The following is an 11,387-nucleotide window of genomic DNA, read 5'->3' on the forward strand; positions in this document are numbered from 1 at the left end:
ATCGCGTGGGTGCATGAGGCCTTGTTTGAGTGCCTGGTCCTCACGCGGGACGCATTCACCGTTGAGCCTGCACGTCAACGTTGAGCGCCACGCTTTATGTTTTTTTTAGCAATCTTTTGGTATGAAAAACCTTCGTCAGAGTCCAATCGCTCTATCTCTGTAACGTCATCCTGTACAGGCATCGTGGTGTTGAGAAATAGGGGGGTTGAGAATAGGTGTTGATGCGGGCCGAGGTGCGCGTTGCGCGAACATGCGCATTGCGTGCACAGACACGGTATTAGTTTGGAGAAAACAATCCACCGAGCTGAAAGCAAAACTGCTACTTGATGTAGCAGCCTCGGTCAGCATTGCGCAGCCTCGAGGACGGTGGGCAAGGGTGCATTACACCGCATTGGGGTGTAGTAGCACGGATGTCGAAATAAGATGAGCAGTAGTCCGTGATTTAGGCGCGCCGAGCCGTAGTCGATACATAGAGACAATGAGGATTAAGCATCGGCCTTGTGAGCATAAAATGTTAGGGGTCGAAGGGTAATGTCAAAAGTGACTCTCGTAACATGTATTGACTCGCTAAACGCAGACGCACTTACAAAATGACATGTACTCATCGCTTCCCCTTCTTCAACACCAACCCCTTCCACCCCTTACTATCCCTAATCCTCCTCAACGCCTTCCCCGCAATCGGATCCCTCCCCAGCCCCTCACAACAAGCCTTCCTTTCCTCCTCGCTCTCGTGCTCATGAAACTCGCACCACTCCTTCTCCGTCTTCGGCCTCTCGCCCCTGGCTAACATCGTCACCAACTCAAACAAAAAAGCTTGTGGCAACTGACTCCGCAAGGGGATAGCGAATTCGTTGTCCTTATCCGGGTTCCAGTACACACTGTACATATCCAAGAAGTACCGGCAGAGTGGTGAGTCAGGTGGGAGATCGGTGTAGGCGGCGATGACGTTGCTGTGGTCTGGCATAGATTGCAGGATCTCGTCGTTTGTTTGCCAGGCTAACAGCACGGCGCGGCGAAGGGAGGGGATACAGTACCGGTGTGCGAAGATGTAGAGGGAGATGAAGCGCCGTTCTAGGAAGCCTTCGAGGCCGCGCCACTTGTAGGGGCGCGAGCAGCAAGGGCAAAGGGTTTCTTTAGGGATTTCAGGCTTCTCGGCAGGGTTGCGGACTGGTGGTGAGGGGGTGTATTTTTCGACGTCGCTGGAGTCGCCAGGTATTTTGTCTGCGCTTATTTCTTCGGAAACACTGGGTGCTTTGCCGTTGGAGGGTTGGCTAGCAGTGTCGTCGTGGTCGAGACTGATGGCCCATGATGCTGTGTCAATGTCGTCACTCTCCTGCTGATCTGTTGTTGTGCTATTTGCGCCATTCATATTGATGGCGTGTGTTGGAGGGTGAACTTCTTTCCCACCTTCGATGAGATGGTGTGGGATAAAGCCGGTGTAGAGCCACATCATGAACGCATCGAAAACATCAGGGCTCACATCCTCGAGTTCCAGCGACAATCCAGACCTCTTGTAAGGCGACCCTTTCTCCTCGCTCAAGCATTGATCGAAGTGCGCTGAGCATCGGCGCAGTAGCTCTTTATGGCAACTGAAAGGTTCCTGGTAGTCCTTCGCTCCAACCTTTACAGTGATGATCGTTTGATCGAAGTTCCTGGCCCTTGTTAGCTGCTCAGCCATGCGCTTTAAGTCAACGAAGTTCACTCACCTGAATGTGTGGCCGAGTGTTGACGCGCCTTTTGAGTTTATGAACGGCATTTTGAGTAGAAAGTCTGGTTCCATTTCCAGCTCGCACGCGGGGACCTACATTGTTATAGCAGAGACATCGATCCCGACTCCATTACGGGACAACGGGAGCTCTGGTTTCACAAGCATGCTGCATGTTCGAGGTAAGACGTCTCAATTGCTTGTCTAGTGCCCTCTGTAGGCCGGCGCACAGGTCCAGAAGGCTTGACTGGAGGGGCCGAATGCTTGTTTGAAACTCTGCTCAGCGTATTCAAGCCACAATCCAGTAGACAGCTGGGCACAGCTGGGCGATCGTACAATGGCTGAGGGCAAAGTTGGTGTTGGGCGGATGATGGTGGGTTTCGCGTGCTGTTTCACGACCCCTGGAACACTTGGCGGGGAAAAGGTGGGGCAACAAATGTTTTGCCTTAGGAACATGGCAAGATGCGTTCTCTTTCAGTTCAATCGGGTATCTTGTAGAGTTGCTATCGAGGCCTCTCAAGTGCTTTCTGCATCGAGTAAGCTAATGTTGTGTAGTCTGGACTGCACCATGGGGCTTGGCGGCGAGCATGTGAGGAAGCCGCGAGTCCTGATCAACAGCAACATTGATATCAACCATGAAGTCTTGAAGTTGGACATAGGTGAGCTTGGAGGTGTTCAGCTCATCCCCTAGACATTCTCTCCAGCTGTAAATCTTTAGACACACTGGCATCCTCGATGCGCTCAGGGCAACACCGGCTCCTTCCAATGCGTGGAGTGCTCGTCACTTATGGATAACCCGTCATCATACTATGGTAATTCTGTCTTGAATTTATTCACGATGAATCAAACCTTCTCTTGATCGATTCCTACAATGGATCTATGTCCAAGATGTCCCAAACGCCATGTTATGCTGCCTGTTCCATATACACACCGCATAATGTTGTAAACAGGGTATTGTACACTCCTCATCCACCTCTTCTCCCCAAAGCTCTTTTCCTCGTCTACCTGAATTCAGCCTTTCCTGTGATGTCCTTGATCTCCTCGAACTTCGTGCCCATCTTGACAATCGAGTACCTGATCAGGCGGGGGTCGAGAGACATGGTCTTTCGCAGAGAATGCTGTGTGCGAGCGCTCGAGTCGAAGCGCATGATGAAGTGGTGGCCGTAGTGGTGGGTCGATTGCAGTTTTTTCGCGGCCTTGGGGAGGAGGAAAGTACCCCAGTTCGAAACTCCGCGCACGACGCCATTTTGCTCGAGAACGATTCTGCCAGCGGTTTTGGCGATTCTGCATTCCATATATCAGTATGGAGCCCTGGATACATCCGTTCCAATGGGAGGTGTGGTGCATACTCTTTTACTTCGGAGAGGCGGCCGGGCCGTACCTGCAGCTGTCAATTCTCCTTCATCTCTAGCAATCTCGTCGCAAAGGTATACACACCACTCCAATCATCTCGTACAACATTTTGACGGTTTTATTGGTGTTGCCGTCGCAGTCGCGCTCTTTCCCTCGCGAAAAGTGGTCGCTTTCGGAAAACATTCGCGCGCCTTCTCAATCGCCAACTCCGCCATCTAGCGCGCCTTGGCACTGTCATATCGCACGGCGGCTCCCCCGAGCTTCATGAACCTGCAATTGATTTTTCCACTACACACAGAATTATTCACACAATGGCCTCTCGATACTCTGTTGCCCGCGCTGCGCGTCAATTGACTTCTGTTGCTGCGAAGAGGCCGAGCGCTTTCGCTTGCCAGCAATGGAGGCAGATTGCTCAGACGCCCCGGCTATTCACGGTGTCTGCACAATGTATGCGCTTTAAGCTTCAGAACAGCAATTGAGGGGAGAGAATATATAGCTGATAGGGAGCAGTGAAGGAGAAGAAGTATACCGAGGACCACGAATGGATTGAGGTGTCCGCCGATGGCAAGACATGTACGTCCATTGTCCTGCTAGCTCTTGCTCTAAGCATTGGCCATGCAATTGCATGACCTCAAGGATCAGGAACGCTGACCCTCACCTCAGACACCCTTGGTATCTCAGAATACGCCGCGAAAGCCCTCGGTGATGTCGTCTACATCGAGCTTCCCCAGGTTGACCTCGAGGTCGGCGAGGGTGACGCTATCGGCGCCGTTGAGTCCGTAAAGTCTGCCTCAGATATCCTCACACCCGTCAGCGGGACAGTCGCCGAGCTCAACTCGGCCCTCGAGGACAAGCCGGGCAACATCAACAAGGACCCTGAGGGCGATGCTTGGATTGCCAAGATCACTGTATCAAAGGAGCCAACAGGCAAGCTGATGAGCAAGGCCGAGTACAAGGAGTTCACAGAGGAGGCATAAGAAAAATCATGATGCAGATATCTTTGCACGTCAGTAACGAACACATGAGCATTGCCATTGGCGATACACTTCCCTTCACCAAATCATCATGTGATTGCGAATCATGATTGGGACCGCTTTGCTAACCAGAAGTATAGATCTTCATTGGTCCCTGAGCATCTTTGCATGTATTTGTCCCTCACTACCCATTTAGTGCTGCTCCGTGGATGGTTCATTCAGAGCACATCAACATGGAGTCAGCAGGCACGCATCCGCCATGCCAAGCTTATTGCACGTGCCTGTCAGCATGTCAGCGGCCCAGCCTGATACCCGTGCATACGTTCCGCTCGTACGCTCTTAGCAAGCAAGCTTGTACTTACCCTCCGTCAGGGCCTTACCGATCTAACTCGAACCAGCATACGAGGAGCGATCTAGCAGGATTCCCACTCTGATCACGAAATAGAATGCCTCACTCAAGCCTCTTTCGCAAGGCTCGCGATACTCTGTGCCACAAAAGGTTTACTATCTGAAACACAGCTTGAAGCTATCTGCTAATTTCAGAAGTGCTGAGGCCGATGAGACAGTTGAGCTTCCGTCCTGCAAGACATGCCATTTCACGATTCAGGGCGCTTTTCCCGAACCTGAATACTTTGAAGATCGTGAGCTTATACATACTTAGAAATGGAGTTGTGAAGAACTAGCGAGGAACACAAACTGTTCGACTTGTCGGGGCTTGCTCAAAGCTCTCGACGAAAATATCATCGGTTTCGACCGTTCGCGCCCGCAGGAGTTTACGGCAACTCTAATCCTCGAGACAGAAAACGGCGCTCCCAAAAACTAACGACGGCGTACTGGTTCCTGTCGATTGCCACCAATGCATACCCACAGCGCACTCTGGATGGCGGCCTTAGGCTTTTGCGCGCAGCTAAGAGGTCTAAGCCAAGCAAAGTGGTTGGTCTGGCGGTGGAAGATCAGATTGACCCACAAGTGCTACAGTCGTGGGTGGAGGAGTGTGACCAGTATGATTCCGGTGTTTGTTATTCTATGACTGACCCTTGGACGACTGTTGCACGTAGCTCAGTGTTGAGCAACTTTGTCTGACCCAACAGCATCACGTTCATGATGATCACCGCTACATAGCCTTAAGTTATGTCCAGGGCGCGAGAAGCAATTCTTTTCAAACGATCACGAGCAACTTTGAACAACTCCAAATACCGGGAGCCTTTGACGAAGCAGCCAAATCATCCATGCTGCCGAAGACGATATGGGACAGTATTGCTCTAGTTCGAGCAATAGGTCCGAAGTACCTATGGGTTGATCGCTTGTGTATCATACAAGACCATATCATCAACAAGAGGCACCAACTAGCGGCCATGGCTTCAGTCTACGTGAGTGCTTACTTCACGATTGCTGCTCTCGATGGAGACGATCAAACAGGTCTCGTAGGCACGAGAGTACAAAGCCCACGCCAGTCACCATACAGGATGCACATTCTCAGTTCCACTTGCCGCTTGGTTGAGGCAAGTCGTCCCAGACGATATGGTAGTCGGCAAGAAGTGGATTACCACACTCGTGGCTGGACTTTCCAGGAGCGGACGCTTTCAAAACGACTGCTCGTTTTCCGCGACCACACGGTCTCTTGAGTCTGCGAAGACGTTGCGGTATTAGTCAGCCCATGCAAGACCCTATCACCCTTGCTTAAACTGTTCTGGACTAGCACGTTCCAGAATGAGTATATAGTCGTCTTCTCCTCACTAGATAGCAACTCAGCGCAGTATTCCGTCGACCCGATAGTCCTACATTATTGTTTACCGTAGCTATCAGTATTCTACAGCGGCCCACACCGCCACAGAAGAAGGTACAATTCAAGAAAATTGGGCACGGCCTCGAAGCTCAGCTGGAACGTGGGCCAAGTCATCTTGCGATTGGGGTTTCAAATATGTAAAACACAACCCAATTTGGACAAGCTGGCCATGTCTAGAATCTCACCAAACATCAACTTGGAGACTACAGGAACGTGGGCTTGGCGAGCGAGCGAGCCGCCGTCCATCATCCATCCGGCACCATCGACTGACGTGATATACATCATTCAAGAGCTTATGGGCGTGATTGGTCACCTGTGGGGGCCAGTACAGCTTGCAGCTTCCGAGGATTGTAAGGGCTCCGCGCGCAGGATGCCTGTAGATTTGGTGACGATCGGAGGCATAGAAACTCCTTGGAACATCCAAACACTAAGCGAACTCAATCTATCGGCATCAGCGCAATGTATACACCAATATTGTCCTCGGAAGACATTCTCTCCGTGGCATGTTTGTCTCGAGAACCAGGCACTATGCTCTTTGGGGCCTCATTGGAGTGCAAGTTCTACAATGTATTGTGGCTTGGAAGGAGAGACGGCGTTGCATATTGTAGAGAGCTTGGAATGGTCTGAGCAGACTTCTGGGAGAATATGGGGCATTCAACGTTTGAAGAGAGTTTGGCTTAGGAAAAGTCAATCCTTCTAGACAGGTTGAGGATGTCGGCACCCTCCCGCAAGCATTAGCTAACAGTAAGATATACGTATATTGGTACAAACACATCAAGGCTGACAGCAAGCAACCTCACAATGCGCATACACACCTTTTTGAGCTACGTCTGTCGGATCGAAAATGCAACACCGGGCACACACGGAGGCGCAAGAGTACAGTTCAATGCGCGCCGGCACTGCCAGTATATCGGCCGCATACCAGGCTTCCCAGGAAAACACCGCAGAGTATCGACAGAAAGTACCCCATATTGAAAGTCATCACCGCGAGCATCCTGCACTAGGATCAGTGGTCGCCACTCACGGATTTGGGGAGGAAATACTCACAACAGATAGCTCACACCGGCAACAACAACATCCAAGGCCGCCATCATAACAGCCTCGTCCGCTCTAGAAGGCTGAGCCGTCGACTTCTCTTCAGTCGTATGCGAGTGTATAAGGCCTTTGTACCGGTTCTGCCTCACAGCGGCAAGTATCGTGAAGAAGTTGACTCGAAACGCAAGCAACAGCCGAAACATGACCGCAAGCGCGATCAGGAATATGCAAACCCCCGCATACTCTCCGGTATTATGAGGCGTGAAGGATGTTGACCAAAGAGGCGTTGAAGTGGATACGAAGAAAGTCATGGCCGTCGAGTCTGCTCCCATCATCATGTCGGAAGACGATGAGGAGATGGGCATTGACTTGGCATCTGTCGCTGTGGTGGACATTGCCATTGTCATCGACATATCCATGTTGAACAGTATGGTAGCTCTCACAGCATAGCGAAGGAAAAGAAGGGCTTGGTAGCGAAGTACGTCGAACCAATATTCCGCACGTACAAGAGTGTAGACGTGAAGCAGCAGTTACCAGAGATGAAGCGACAGTAGAACCAGCAATAGCAAACAGAGGACCCTCCACATGCAAAGGGGGAGGCATTCAACGGGTGAACGCGTTAACTTGCTCATTCTCGCTCAAACGCTCGCTCTTGCCACTACCGGACTAGGTTTATACCAAGTTGGCCTAATGTGCGACGCAACACTCTCCACCAGTTCTGTCAGTCATATAGAACTCTGGACGCGGCCAATCAAACCGTGCCCATTCCTGTACGTGGAGCTGATCGCTGGGTTTCCGACATGTGGTTGCGTTGCAGCTGTCAAAGTATGCTCAAGCTTTGCATTGAAGAAGCTTGACATGGATTGCAGTCTTAGACAAGTCTTGTCTTTTGGTCTCCCAGCTTCTTGACCTCTGCAAAGATCGAATTTCTAGCAGTTGTGATTCGCGCTTTCCGGCAGGAGCCGAGAATACGCCTTCTCACCCAGACTGCAAGAGCAATCACGATGGCGAGCTGGTTCACTTGCCCACTTCAGCTGACCGGTAGTCGCGAACTCACTTGCAATCGATTCACTGAAGAGCAACGAAATACTACATGCAACGATGGCATTTCTGGTAGGCAAACTAGGGGATTGTTTTTTTCCAATGTTGACAGAGCCATACCAGGTACATCGCCGACTACGTCTACGCTTTACCAACCGTGGTCTTCTTCATGAGTGCCCTGGGGATCTTCATCATCGGTCACGTCATATCCTCATAACTTCTGGGGCATCGAAAGTTCCAAGGCCCTCCAATATGGCGGAAGTTGATTGCAATCGTCCGATCCTTGTCATACCGTGGATTTCATGTTGAGGCGATACGATGGAACTCAGCGCCGGTTGGCCTTTTGCTCTTGGGAACTGCTGGTACCGTATACTTCTTTTGTAAGTGACGCATCCTCTGGGCTCATTCTAAGCTATTCATTCACGCTCTGGACTTAATCCCACAGCCCTCCTGATGGTCAAGCGAGGATTTTGGAGACTCACCACCACTGGGAACCAGGTCGGGGTGGATCGCATTGGCATGCATGCCGTTTGTCTTGTAAGCCGCTCAATATCGAAACTGCAGTCATCTACGTTCCTTGCTTCGTCTGCCCGTGGCTCCTAACCGCCTTCGAATACAGCTTTACTCAAAAAGCCCACATCCACATGGAGGACAACGGCTTCATACGCCTCACCATCCCGTTGGTCAGCATGCGCTGAAAGCCTGAACACTGCTTTCTACGCTTTATGAGCTTCGGGTTGCAGGCTTTTTCATCGCATCCTGTCACCATCTGTTTGCTACCATCGGTGCAAGCAAAGGGGAAGTCTGAGCTTGTGTTCTACATTCGCTATTCGCATGGGTTGACGAAGTTGTGCGACTATGCTCAGAAACACCCCGGTACTGTGGTACCTGTGCTCATCGATGGTCCGTACAGAGGTATCAACATGCAGAGATTCAACAAGGCTGATCGCTTACTTGTCGTCGCGGGCGGATCAGGCGCTGTCTGGATCTTGTCTTTTCTTGAGCTGTTCTGTAGACAACGTTCTGCTATTGATGCTGCCGACGGAGCTTTCGAGAAAGACTTCAAGACTGGAGATGAGGAGAGACAGACCACGCGCCTAGAACACTGTTGCAACGTACGCATCGTCCTGGCAACGCGCTACACTAGTAGCCGCACTTGGTTTCTAGAAATTGTGGCTGAGCTAATCAGACAACATTGAAGTCAAGCCCAAGGACGACCGTGTCGCTGCACCAACATAGAAATCTCACGACAGGCTCAACTTGCCACTTATAGTTCATTAAGAAGGAGACGCAGCTGCAGTGGAAGGTAACTCGCCGGGTCTGTACGTTTGTGGACCGGTCACGATGCAGAATGATGTACGGAATACCGTCGTGAAGGAGAACCTGGGCACTCTCGGAGGCTCTGAGTCTGGCGGTGTGTATCTGCATTCAGAGCACTTCTCGTGGGGGTAAATGGTTAGTAAATATATGAGTATTTTCAAGGCGTACATTTCTACTCGCGGTGACCTGTTTTCGATCAATCTCTGCTCAGCGCTATTTTTACACCGGCACTTGCACTCGCGCAAGCCATGTTGAAGATGTACAGAAAAATTCCAGGTACTGTGTCAGCCGGGTCAATGCACGCACCGGGTCAATGCACGCGATCTACTACATCGAGCGGCTGCAGCGTGCGGGTACTGTGTGGTGGAAATATGTGCAGCAGAATGCGGTGGCGATCGCAGTACTTGATAAAGGCCATAGTTATATGAGAGCCATGGCCATTGGCAATGAGCAATTGCCAGTTTCTGCAAGCTTTCTTCTTGGTGTAGCAATTGAACAGCTGCTCTACCCAGGCAAGCCCTACCTGGTCATTCGTCCAGCCTGAGGGTGTTGCAGTGACAAACACTGAGTGTTTTCCTGGCTCAATATCCTCAACCCAGCTGCTTTGTATGGTGTTGTTCTTGTCTGCAAATATGAGGCCTGGTGGCAGTGCTGAACCATCTGCGCACACGCTTGCTAGCAGTGTTACCCACTCTCTATTGCCATCCTGTAGAGACTGCTTGTTCTTCCCAGCCTTGTATGATTGTTTGGAGAAGATGGACTTGCTCCTGCCAACAAGACTGATTGCAAAGCCCTTCTCATCCATGTTGTATGTATCACGAGGTTCTACCTCATATTTGGTGAGCGTGTAGTGTAGGAGCTTGAAATATTGCTCATACTTTGCAGGGGAATTGGCGTAGTGGCGCTGCTTGTCCATGGCAGTGCACCATTGTGAGGCACACAACTCGGCTCCACTGTGCTACACTGACCAAAAAGGCACAGTACTGCTGTAGATAGCAGGTACTGGGAGCTGAACAGTATATACTCGTGACAACCATTTATAGAGGAGAGTGTCGCTGTGACGGTGGAGGAAGTTAGACACCCAGGTGTCAGAGATGCTCTTGTGAGCCATCTCTGCAGCGAAGTTTTGTACCATTTGCCTTGTAGGAGGAAGATGACGCTCAGTAAGTACTTCTATATACTCACAGAGCTCATGCTCTTGTTTTAGGGTGAGCTTGCATTGTTGTAAGTCTGCCTGCCTCTGCACATGGGGCTGTCACACCTTGGTCATTGCACAACAGCGTTGAGTGCAATAACCCTGTCTGATCAGCAACTTCCTGTTAGCAAATTGATCTATCTGAGTTTGCTGTGCGTGCCTTGTTTAAGGGCTTCTAAAACAGACATAATTTGGTAGAGTTATAGTGTTGAGGATTTTGAGATGTTTTGGTGATCGCGTGCATTGGCCTGACGCGTGCATTGACCCGGCGGACACAGTACCGTGTCCGTGCGCGTAATGCGCGGATTCGCGTAATGCGCCGAACCACCTTTTTGTACCCATACTTCACTGTACAATTACTCAACGCCACAATGACTATGAAATCTGCCTTTGAAGAGATAGACTCTATGATACCATGCGATAAGATCCCGTGGACAGCGCTGGCTAAAAAACATAAGGTTGTGCGCTCAACCCTGTCTCAAAAATATCGACACGAGACGCGATCGCGTGAAGAGAAGGCGATTGCACAACAAAAGCTCACTCCACAACAGGAGGACGAGCTTGTCAAGTATATAGAGGAGCTTACAGCTCGCCGTCTACCTCCTACAAGGGAAATGATAGCAAATTTCACATCGTCAATAGCCACAGAGCCAGTCAGCGAGAGCTGGGTTACCCGCTTCATCAACAACCACTCGATCCATCTCATCTCTCAATACTCAACAGGTATGGACAGCAATCGCCACAACGCCGATTCGTATACCAAGTACAAGCTCTATTTCGACCTGTTGCAGTCAAAAATCGCCCAATACAACGTTGACGCTGAGCACACATACAATATGGATGAGAAGGGCTTTATGATCGGAGTCACCACCAGGACCAAGCACGTCTTCAGTAGACGTATGTGGGAGAAGAAGGAGGTTACAGCAACTACTCAAGATGGTAATCGTGCCTGGGTGACGCTTATAGCGTGTGTGTGTG

The 11,387-nt window shown here is 50.7% G+C and overlaps 8 protein-coding genes across 8 annotated transcripts; 4 read left to right on the plus strand and 4 right to left on the minus strand.

The window, feature by feature from the left end:
• Positions 1 to 601: 601 nt before the first annotated feature.
• BU25DRAFT_368085 (uncharacterized protein) lies at positions 602 to 2,062 on the minus strand (the record flags this gene model as incomplete). The annotated part of the gene is made up of 2 exons (XM_033703885.1): positions 1,707 to 2,062; positions 602 to 1,652 (listed from the first exon to the last, which is right to left on the minus strand). Exons 1-2 carry the CDS (start codon positions 1,778 to 1,780, stop codon positions 602 to 604), a joined length of 1,125 nt encoding a protein of 374 aa, XP_033561445.1. The 5' UTR covers positions 1,781 to 2,062.
• A 644-nt stretch (positions 2,063 to 2,706) lies between these two features.
• Positions 2,707 to 3,198, minus strand: BU25DRAFT_393037 (37S ribosomal protein Mrp17; the record flags this gene model as incomplete). Its single annotated transcript, XM_033704677.1, has 3 exons — positions 3,143 to 3,198; positions 3,055 to 3,086; positions 2,707 to 2,989 (listed from the first exon to the last, which is right to left on the minus strand). The coding sequence occupies exons 1-3, from the start codon at positions 3,164 to 3,166 to the stop codon at positions 2,707 to 2,709; spliced, it is 339 nt and encodes a 112-aa protein (XP_033561446.1). The 5' UTR covers positions 3,167 to 3,198.
• A 138-nt stretch (positions 3,199 to 3,336) lies between these two features.
• On the plus strand, positions 3,337 to 4,092 carry BU25DRAFT_410872 (uncharacterized protein). Its single transcript, XM_033706409.1, has 3 exons — positions 3,337 to 3,505; positions 3,569 to 3,631; positions 3,722 to 4,092. The coding sequence occupies exons 1-3, from the start codon at positions 3,370 to 3,372 to the stop codon at positions 4,033 to 4,035; spliced, it is 513 nt and encodes a 170-aa protein (XP_033561447.1). The 5' UTR covers positions 3,337 to 3,369; the 3' UTR covers positions 4,036 to 4,092.
• A 1,703-nt stretch (positions 4,093 to 5,795) lies between these two features.
• On the plus strand, positions 5,796 to 6,535 carry BU25DRAFT_410874 (uncharacterized protein). Its single transcript, XM_033706410.1, has one exon. It carries the CDS (start codon positions 5,988 to 5,990, stop codon positions 6,516 to 6,518), a length of 531 nt encoding a protein of 176 aa, XP_033561448.1. The 5' UTR covers positions 5,796 to 5,987; the 3' UTR covers positions 6,519 to 6,535.
• BU25DRAFT_410875 (uncharacterized protein) lies at positions 6,440 to 7,431 on the minus strand. The gene is made up of 2 exons (XM_033706411.1): positions 6,866 to 7,431; positions 6,440 to 6,813 (listed from the first exon to the last, which is right to left on the minus strand). The coding sequence occupies exons 1-2, from the start codon at positions 7,270 to 7,272 to the stop codon at positions 6,702 to 6,704; spliced, it is 519 nt and encodes a 172-aa protein (XP_033561449.1). The 5' UTR covers positions 7,273 to 7,431; the 3' UTR covers positions 6,440 to 6,701.
• A 403-nt stretch (positions 7,432 to 7,834) lies between these two features.
• BU25DRAFT_468896 (uncharacterized protein) lies at positions 7,835 to 9,093 on the plus strand (the record flags this gene model as incomplete). The annotated part of the gene is made up of 3 exons (XM_033710741.1): positions 7,835 to 8,274; positions 8,340 to 8,577; positions 8,638 to 9,093. Exons 1-3 carry the CDS (start codon positions 8,213 to 8,215, stop codon positions 9,091 to 9,093), a joined length of 756 nt encoding a protein of 251 aa, XP_033561450.1. The 5' UTR covers positions 7,835 to 8,212.
• A 683-nt stretch (positions 9,094 to 9,776) lies between these two features.
• Positions 9,777 to 10,439, minus strand: BU25DRAFT_310567 (uncharacterized protein; the record flags this gene model as incomplete). Its single annotated transcript, XM_033702124.1, has 2 exons — positions 9,777 to 10,167; positions 10,249 to 10,439. Coding segments are annotated over 2 exons (582 nt in total), but the record flags the coding sequence as incomplete, so codon positions are not given.
• A 377-nt stretch (positions 10,440 to 10,816) lies between these two features.
• On the plus strand, positions 10,817 to 11,107 carry BU25DRAFT_341465 (uncharacterized protein; the record flags this gene model as incomplete). The annotated part of the gene is made up of 1 exon (XM_033702869.1): positions 10,817 to 11,107. A coding segment is annotated over one exon (291 nt), but the record flags the coding sequence as incomplete, so codon positions are not given.
• Positions 11,108 to 11,387: the final 280 nt, after the last annotated feature.

Source organism: Macroventuria anomochaeta (genome assembly GCF_010093625.1).
Source record: "Macroventuria anomochaeta strain CBS 525.71 unplaced genomic scaffold BU25scaffold_17, whole genome shotgun sequence".
Classification (NCBI taxonomy): domain Eukaryota; kingdom Fungi; phylum Ascomycota; class Dothideomycetes; order Pleosporales; family Didymellaceae; genus Macroventuria; species Macroventuria anomochaeta.

Coding starts and splice junctions, on each gene's coding strand:
- BU25DRAFT_410874 (XM_033706410.1), top strand. CDS start 5,988: ATGTCTAGAATCTCACCAAACATCAACTTGGAGACTACAGGAACGTGG.
- BU25DRAFT_410872 (XM_033706409.1), top strand. CDS start 3,370: ATGGCCTCTCGATACTCTGTTGCCCGCGCTGCGCGTCAATTGACTTCT. Junction 3,506..3,568: donor ATTCACGGTGTCTGCACAAT/GTATGCGCTTTA, acceptor GATAGGGAGCAG/TGAAGGAGAAGAAGTATACC. Junction 3,632..3,721: donor GTCCGCCGATGGCAAGACAT/GTACGTCCATTG, acceptor CCCTCACCTCAG/ACACCCTTGGTATCTCAGAA.
- BU25DRAFT_410875 (XM_033706411.1), bottom strand. CDS start 7,272: ATGGATATGTCGATGACAATGGCAATGTCCACCACAGCGACAGATGCC. Junction 6,814..6,865: donor GCCGGTGTGAGCTATCTGTT/GTGAGTATTTCC, acceptor ATCCTAGTGCAG/GATGCTCGCGGTGATGACTT.